Below are 9,448 nucleotides of genomic sequence, written 5' to 3' on the forward strand. Positions count from 1 at the left end.
AGGCCAATCTTGTGATATTATCATACTCAGAAACCATCTCACCTGGTTCTACTGCTCCTCGAATTTTTCCAATGACATTGTAAATTCTTTTCACCTCATTTCTGGTGTGAATATTCATTCTCACTTTCCTGCACAAAAATGAATCCAATTTCAAGTAAACCTTTTTAGAATAAATGCAAAGTTTACTCTTCTTTCACCCATAACAATACAAATTACGGATGCTTTCAATTAACCTATTGGTACAAAACCATGCCATAAAATTTCCGAACTAAAGGATTTAAAAAAGAAGATGGGTATGCTGAATGTTAAGCATTAAACTGTTTTTACTAGTACAAAGCTGAGTCTTCCAGGTGCTTTTCCTAACAGTGCACTTAGCAATGTACATTTTATATAATGCACAGCAATGACCATTTTAGATTGCACATGTGCCTGAAGGGCATTCCATCAACACTAATGGAGCAGTGTAAAAGCAACATGATGATGGAAAATGGCATTGTACAAGCATTGGGTGGCTTGCAGAAATATAGATTTAAGAAGTGGTTTAGTACAGTAGAGCACTTTATAATGAGTTTCATTACAGTATTGGTAACTTACTGGGAGGAATGAATACCTCTGAAGCCAGGTCCAATGTTGTAGGAAACATTTAGCTGTCCTTTCCACTGAATTGGAGCCAGAATTCCTCCCATGTGCCTATTTGAAAAAGCAGAATGTTAATACTACTAACGAGATCTAAAATTAATTTTGGGCTAATATGTTTGCGCAAGACCTAACCACGTTGAAATTATATAGTTGTTCTGAATTATGTAATTAACTATCAGATGATTAAAGGTGATTCTATAATCCTTTTTATTAGTTAATTGCACGATAAAAGACATTAGGATGCATTTGAACATAGCAAGTTAATGGGCTATTTACCCATTTAGCCCAATCTGTGTTTTTGATGTCAATCAGTAGTCTTTTAAGAACTGCAGAAAACAACCGACTGAATTTAAGAATCTCCGAAAATTATGCACTATCTCAAATTAAAAAAAAATATCAAGTATAGGATATCCCTGACATGATGAGGAGTGGAAAGCAGAGCTACAGAAGAGAAAGAAACAGCAGAACAGAGCCCAAAGTGGAAGATTTGGATGCAGATAAAGACAAAACAATAACCAATGGAAACAGAGAGAAGTGTTTAGGAAAAGATGGAAGATTTAAAACATTTTTGAAAAGGAGATCGCCATAGAAAAAAGATATGTATGGCTGGATTGTTGTGAGCAGAAAATAAAAGAATTACTTATTACACAATTGTTCTTGTTGGAGAATCATTACATTAAGAATAAGACTATGAAAAATATCAGATTTCAGATTTTTCTTCCTTCATTCCATTTGATTTAAGTTTGCGCTCAGAAGTTGCAATTCTTTCTGAGCAGAAAGGAAGCTGTTGGAAGTACACAGCGCCCAGAACTTAGGGGATATAAGAAACCATTAGCCCTGTGTATTCAGTGCATTATAAAGTAAGTTTACAGCAATGACTTGAATTGTAGAATACTTGCTCCTCAAAGGCAGTAAATCGTTGCAATTTTATTCTCATCAAAACAATGTTAGTCAGGTGGGTCCTGAGTGAGTCAAACCACTGGACGAATTATTTGCAAAAATTTACATAATATACAACTTACCGTAGCAACCTTTCTGCATCACGATAACTGATGGGGTGAACAGGAATTTTTGGAAGACCAACGCCTTCATCTAACCTGAAAGCATATTCTGGCAAAAGAACAGCAGGAGATAAACTGAATATCTCAGAAGCCCCTGCCCCATTCCCTGAGTTTTAAGGATAATACTTGCCAATGGGTAATTGAAAAGGACTGGATGTACTAATTTACTTGCTCACCATGTTATTCACCATGTCCAAAAGGTGTAAGATAGGAATAGAGGGACAAGCTAAATGATATGTTACTTTGACAAATCAGTTAAGTTCAACCTTCCAAAGGTCAGTCACTATATTATGGTATCTCATTGGGTTCTTACCTGGAATACTGTGTACAGTCTGATTACCAATTACCAATGACAACAACAAAACATTCCTTAGTGGCAATATAGAGAAGCACAACAAAGTTTAGAGAGATGAACTTTGAAGAAAGACTGAAAAGGTTAAGGTTCAGCTTCGAAAATAGACACCCCAAGGGGTCTTTATAAAAGTACATAAATGTTGAATGGGATGGAGGAAATAAATTCAGAATAATATTTTAGAAACACTAAGGAATCACATATTTAAGATTATGATGGGGAATTTTAGGATAGACACCATGAACTATGCATTATCCAGAGAATAAGCAATAGCTGGAACAATTGCCCAGAAACTGCAGTAGAGATCTGGACAATGGAGTCATTGAAGAAACAACTCGAAGATGCAATGAAAGTTAGTGTTAATATTATGGATGGATGAAACACATGGACCAAAGGGCCTTTTTCATCTAAACCTCTCTTGTAATCTTGTCCATGACCATAAATGCGATCTGAGCCCAAAAATCATGTAAAGCATCATATCAATCCTTAGTGTCTGATTTTGATATTCCAGGTGTTTTACAGTAAGTAGAGCGCTTTTGGAAATTATGCCTTGAGATACTCAATTTAATCTTTGTGTTGGAAATGCTGAAAGCTCCTGTAAATAAACAGTAATTTAAACTGAATGAAATGCAATCTGGAACAAGTCAACAAGACACAGTCCAAATATTGTATCAACAAACCTTGCTTTGTGGAGGACTGAGAAACGGTGTCTTTAGCTTCTACAGAAACCTACCATTAGCAGGGTATCCTGGGGTTAGAGGATCTCCAGCTCCATTTAGGTTCAATACATTCCCACGCTGAACACCATCTTCAGGTAGGTTCCAGCCATTTGGGTAAGAGCGCACTCCAGGTGCACAGTAATCCATAGGGTCTGAGAAAAGGATTATTCCTTTAGCACCAGCCTTCATAGAATTCAAAACCTGGAAGATAAACCAAATTAAAAGAAACAACCACAATTTGAACTTATAAGTTCCCTTTCACGTAGGGAGAACATCTCAAAGTACTTCACACAGACAGAGTGGGAGCTGAAGGTGCAGTCAAAGAGATAGGTCTTTTATATGGGTCTTGAAAGCAGAGAGAGAGAGGATGCAAGGTGGAGCGATGTCACGAGAGAGTTCCAGAGAGATGGAATAAAGTGTCTCAAAGCTCATCCATCGAAGATAGGGACATGAAGCAGACCGCAGTGGGTGAGAAACTGGGAACAACTGGGGCCTTAGGTAGCAGGATATCACAGAGGTATTATGGGGAAAGGCCTTTGAAGGTAACAATAAGAATCTTAAAGTCAATCCAGTGGGGGCATAGGAAATGAGTGGAGCTGGGTGAGGATGAAGGTGATGGAATTCCAGAGACTGGTGCAGGAGAGGGCCTGAGAGTTCTGGATGGTATGGAGTTTGTGAGAGTTGAAAGGCCAGCAAGTAGAGCTTGAAGAAGTTAAGTCTGAAGGTGATTCAGACATGGATGAAGGTATTGGTTGCATTGGGAGTGAGGTAGTGAAGTTTGGGTAATGTGTCTATTGAAGAATGTGTATTGTTGGCAGTCATTTGCTACTAAAGATGCAGTACAAATAGGTCGCTAACAATATGAACATTGAAAGAATCCTGCTCCTGACATCACCTGGAGGAGATGCATTGGGGTTCTAAGGATTTTCACGCAACCAAGTTTGTAGCCGTCCTTGAAGTTTTCCCTGCAGTAGCATTTCTGTACTACCGCATCAACTTGCATTCATATATCGTCTTTCACATAAAGGAATGACTCAAAGTCCTTGAAAAATAACGTGGTGGACACTGAGCAAGGAAATAAGAGATTCAGAAAGCTGGACTGAAGGCAAAATGAAAGAGGAACTACCTACAGAGGACTTGAAATTCCGTTAGACATACAACAGTTGAGTAAAGCTGCCTGGACGGTGGTCGCATGTTTTTTGTCAGGAAAGTTGTATCATTTAAGTATCAATCTTGAGCAGAGTCAAGAACTGATGGCATGATGTAGCTAATCAGAAACTGTTTCAGGAGCAAAGCTCTAACACTGGTTGAACAAGCAGAATGAGATCATAATTGCTGGCTGGATATGGTGCCTGAATTTAAATGTCACTTTCAACAAGCAATGGAAGTGCAAACTTCATGACAAGCAGAAGAGTATGGTGAGGCTAGAGGAGGAGCTACCTGAGTTCCAGGGGTCAACTTGCCCTTGCCCATTCCTTCATGAGCTACAAAAGGATTCTTTTTGTTGCCATTGACAATCTTGCCTGGTGCAGATAAAGGAGGGATGGATAGAAGTTAATAGTCAAAGGAATTATGTCAGCGCTTCCAGTCTCACATGGGTACGAATGCAGATGGCATAACAGGATCTGAAGGCTAGTGTGAAGGTAAGAGACATACAAACCTGATGCTGGACTGTGTATCCATTTGCAACATGTCTACATGTTGCATGTGTCCTCACTAATAGGGGCCAACATAATGGAGACCTTTCTTCCCATTGGAGATTCTGAGATGGATTCAAAAGCCATAGGAGGAAGCATGTGAAGTTTTAGAGACATAGTGAAATTGCTAGGGAGTTATTTTCTCCAGGAGTAGAAAGAAAAGGCAGTGAGGTTTGAGACGGGCAAAAAGATATGAATGGTGAAGGAGATGAAGAGTGATTGAAAACAGCCTTTTCTGAATGAAATCTGTACCTTGTTTCCTCTGAAGATTTTTCCATATCTGGCAATCACAATTTTTCCTGTACAGTTTATGTCCAGTTCTCTTTCCAGCTGGAAGAAATCCTGAGTTCGAGCATAGTTAACGTAGACCAAGTCCCCCTGAATATGAATACACAGCGCCAAAATAATAGTAATAAAAATAATAATTCTTACATTGAACTAAATCTTGTCTTCTCCCTTGCAGTTTTCTGCCTTAAGATACATTTTACACTTCCTTGCTTTCCATTGTGAACAGTACAAGGAATAATAAAATAATTTTAAAATGGGAAGGGGCAAGCATTTTGGCATTTCATTTTTTAAATATCCTCTTCTTGAAACATTTTCTTACCACTTCGACCTTTTATAATCCCTTAAATTATTATAATATTAGTGTTCCTTACCATAGGGGTTCCTTGTGGAGAATAGGCATTGAATGGTGCTACCAGCCCTTTTATATTTTCATATCCAGGGGGCACTGGCTCAGCTAGAGATGTGTTGAAAATCTGCAAATAATGTAACAAGTCTATTAATCACATATATTCAATGCTAAGCAGCAAAAAAATCAACAACATGTAGACATAGACATTGTGGGACAGATGTTTTAAAATCATAAAAGTTATTTTCACGCCTTCATCGCATCCAGGCTTGATTACTGGACTGCCCAGATCCTCCCAAAACAAGCTGAGACAATCCAGAGCTCTACAATCTGTGTCCTCTCCCGCAGCTGGCTCCGTGAGCCCATCATCCCTATTCTCGTTCGTGCATGTTACATTGGAGCCAGTGCAGTTCCATGGAGAACCACGTCCCAAACCCTGGGTTTTGGCAACAACATTTACAGTTGTATATTGTACAGTTCACTTTACAATATATTCTGTGAAGTGCTTTGAAACGTCTCAAAGTTGTGGTAAAGCGCTATATCAAATAAAGGATTATTATTATTATTTTCCAGCAATGTACAGGGTGACCAAAGAATCGTGATAACTACCCTATTATCTACATTAAAAAAATCTAATTTCTTTAAGACTTATTAGACATTGTAACGGTATCACGACTTTTGGTCACCTTGTGCATCTTTTTACGATGACTCATTTACAAATGGCCTCCTGCTGCCAAAAAAAATAATATTATGAAGAAGGTAGATACATTGGAGCAATTTCCAGGCTGTTACTTGCTCTCAAGGGTAAAAATAACTATTACAAGAATAAACTGACTTTAATTGCATGCTTATTTCCTGAAATAACCTAATACCTCAGTGAAAGCTCCCACATAATCACATGACCTAGTTTCAGCCAGTACAATCTAGACCAAAGTTCACAGAGTACAGCAAACCTACATATGTCATATCAGTTGGGACCATACATGACTTATGCAAAGTATGATTCATATCAAACTTACATAGAATATAAAATCTTGAACAAGACTTGGTCAGATGTGTGACTTAGGCGATTATACGATTTATACAGATTAGACTTGGGCGAGTTTTATTCTACTCTTAGAACTTTTATTACCAATTTCTCTTGCCATATTTACTTAGATCTAAGGCTCACTTTATTTCATTTAAATGTTCAATGGAACTGGTATAAATCCATAAAATTCAAACTCATGTTTAAAATAATAATAATAAACATAATAATATTCATTTGGCATGGTGTCTTTCTTGTCGGGAGGACATCCTTCACGGAATTTAATGTGAAGTGCAGTGACTGTGTATTTGTAGGAAAAATCTTATAGTGAGAGGGCATAGCGGGTTTGACTCCAAATGCGGACAGCTGGTCAGCCCACTCCATATGTATCAACCAGTTCCTGCATTAAAGAAAAAATCAGGATGTGACATTAGAAGTGACCTGATGACCTAGGTTTTGGCCTTTTTTTAGTGCAGAAAACTAAAATGGCCGATGTCCAGGTCAATAGATAATCGGTTGCATCACATCCTGTTTTGCTCATGTACAGCAAAGCATGAAGTGACGTTGATAGCAACATAATGACCTGGAGGTGTGAAAAGCTGGCTGACTTGCGGGAAGTGAGCAGGCTGACTGCCTGCATGAGCATGGAATGGGGTCCTCAATTGTGTTATAAGCAAAAGTGAAATGCGTTATAATAGAGTTGATCCTCCGAAATTAGTGTGCGCCTTCGAATCAATGACAACTTAGAATTGTAGGAAAGTTCCCTTTTTTCTCTAAATCTTCTCAAATCTGCCTGTGCCTTAGATTCGGGGATGCCTTAGGTTTGAGGCACTTCAGATTAACAAATGTAGAGATGGAATTAAATATATAGATGTAATGAAAGGGTAACACTTCACCTCATTCTCATGTTCATCCATAATAGAGATGTAATTAGGACTGCTTTCATTGGGATAAGACAGCAGAACATCATAGTGGACCAGTTCAACTGAATCCAGTCCCCAATTCTTCCATTGGCTGTGAATCTGTTGGGCTAACTGGAGATTCATTTCAGTCCCCGCCAAATGAGGATGCAGAGTCCAGTTTCTGGATGAAACAAAACAAGAATTAACTGAATAATGTTAATAATCCTTGCCTTTGATATCGTGCCTTATCACATCTTTGAGACGTCTCAAAATGCTTGACAGAATATACTGTAAAGTGAATTGACTTTATTTTTGTGGGTGAAATACAATGCATCATCAAAATAGGAATTAGATTTGTATGTAGAATAACCATTGACAAAGAGTCAACATTATTTAATTTCTTATGTGGTCCAGCTGGACTGTCACATAATAAATTGGAAAACATAAAAGTGGTGAGATTGTTCACAAGGTCACGAGATCCGGCTGGATGAAGAAGGCCCATCTGATATCCAGAACACCCACCCCACTATACCTCCATCACAGCATCAAGCTGTTTTTTTAAATGAGTCCAGTGCCCTGGCCTCGACCACTTTTCCTGGTAAAAATCGCTGATTACCCTCTGCATAAAGAAAAATTTCCTGGTAACTGTCCTTAACAACTCTAAATCTATGTTCTCTACCATCAGGATACAATTTGAAGTATTGTATTGATCTGCGTTTACTTTTTCAATTCCATTCAAAATGTTGTGCTCCTCTATGTGTTCCCCTCTGAGTTGTCTTCTCCCAAGATTTCAGAGCCCTAGCTTGTCTAATCATTGATATTAATTTATATTAATTGTTGATATTAATTCAGCAACAATTTAGGTTTACATAGCATTTGTACAGCCAGACACACATCCCTAGAGTTTCAGTAACAGCTGTTTATCTCTATTTCTGCATACCAATCAAGGTACATTCAAGCCCTAGATTTATGAACAACTTAACCATAATTTGCTGTTCAGACTTTAGAGGAAAAATATATTGCTTCTTACTGTAGATATGTTCTGATATTTCCAGCTTTCATTTCATTGAGCAGTTTCATCCTCACATTTTGTAGGTTTGCAGAAGAGTGGGAGGAGGGTCGTCCAAACCAACCTAAAAGAGAAGATTTTGAGTTGCAGTGTGGAACAACAGAAGTAATTGAAACACTTTTATTGAAAAGAAAGCAGTAACTACTCTTACTAAATACTCTGAAATGCCACCTTACATGAAGGGCATTATATAAATGCACAGTCACTACATTTTACAGTAAATCATATGAAGGGTTTTGAGACACCCTCTTGAAGTGAAAGGCACGATAATAACTTATTATTATTACTAGTTTTAACCATATGGTTATCCATCTGTATGGGTTCTTAAATACCTGTATTACTTCAAATTTGACCACATTGTGATTTAGACACTGATAATAGCAGAATTCCCCAAGACAGAAAGAATCCCTTTGCCCCATCGAGTCCCGCACTGGCTCACAGAGCAAGAAGGTCAATTTAATCACACCGTACCCGCCCAATTCCTGCCCCCCTTCAAGCCCTTCTCTTTCATATCCTGATACCCATTCATCAAGAGCTTGTCCAATGCAACTCAACAGCCAGAACTTGCATTTATATGGCAGCCCTCATGCAGGGTAGTGTGCCAAGGTACAATCAGTCAGGAGGTCGCTAGTTGCGCAATCTAAAAACTCAATCCAAATTAAATCCAAAATCTAATTTCAAATTCATTTGAAATCTGTTTTATGCTCGTCAAAAAGCCTAGCCTCTGAAGACGAGAGCGATAGCTACAAAAAGCTGTCCTTTCACTTCATTTCACAAAGTGAAATGCTACATACTTACCGATGATAAAACCAAGGAAGAACACTCCAGTTAGTATAAGCAAGATGCACAACCATCTGTAAGAACTGTTGCCCGATCTCATATTTTCACTACTTTTTGTGGTTTACAGTAATCCTGATTTATCCCTTCCTTGTTGTTATTATATTCTTTCTCTCTCTCTCTGTTACTGATGCTGATCTCACTTGCTCTGTTTTTCTCTTTGCTACCAAAGTATAAATAACAAATTGCAACCTTGGAGATTTGCATCTCATTGCCAAATTTGTGCAGGAATGTGAACATTTTTCCTGGAGTGTAAAACATTAACCCATTCACACATTGTGTGTCAGCCTGGTTCAGTTGGTAGCACTTTTGCTTCTGAATCAGAAGGTTATGGGTCCAACAATAACAACAAATTACATTTGTAACAACTTGGATTTATATAGCGCCCTCCATGCCGGACGGTGTCTCAGAGCGCTTCACAGTAACGGATCCCTGGCCCGAGCCAGGGGGAGGGGGAGGAAGGTGACCAAAGGTGCAGTCGAAAAGAAAGGTCTTCAGCCGAGACCTGAAA

The 9,448-nt window shown here is 38.4% G+C and overlaps 1 protein-coding gene across 1 annotated transcript in view; it reads right to left on the minus strand.

Moving 5' to 3' along the window:
- Nucleotides 1-9,108, minus strand: part of naalad2 (N-acetylated alpha-linked acidic dipeptidase 2) — a 31,256-nt gene extending 22,148 nt beyond the window's left edge. The window contains exons 1-9 of the mRNA XM_007902240.2: nt 8,899-9,108; nt 8,062-8,164; nt 7,026-7,212; nt 5,128-5,229; nt 4,721-4,846; nt 2,786-2,972; nt 1,662-1,749; nt 595-690; nt 43-128 (exon numbers count right to left, since the gene is read on the minus strand). Coding sequence (XP_007900431.1) covers nt 43-128; nt 595-690; nt 1,662-1,749; nt 2,786-2,972; nt 4,721-4,846; nt 5,128-5,229; nt 7,026-7,212; nt 8,062-8,164; nt 8,899-8,980 — 1,057 coding nt within the window. The 5' untranslated portion in view covers nt 8,981-9,108. The remainder of the gene's footprint in view (nt 1-42; nt 129-594; nt 691-1,661; nt 1,750-2,785; nt 2,973-4,720; nt 4,847-5,127; nt 5,230-7,025; nt 7,213-8,061; nt 8,165-8,898) is intronic.
- Between the last annotated feature and the right edge of the window lie 340 nt (nt 9,109-9,448).

Source organism: Callorhinchus milii, unplaced genomic scaffold (genome assembly GCF_018977255.1).
Source record: "Callorhinchus milii isolate IMCB2004 unplaced genomic scaffold, IMCB_Cmil_1.0 Scaffold4, whole genome shotgun sequence".
Taxonomy (NCBI): domain Eukaryota; kingdom Metazoa; phylum Chordata; class Chondrichthyes; order Chimaeriformes; family Callorhinchidae; genus Callorhinchus; species Callorhinchus milii.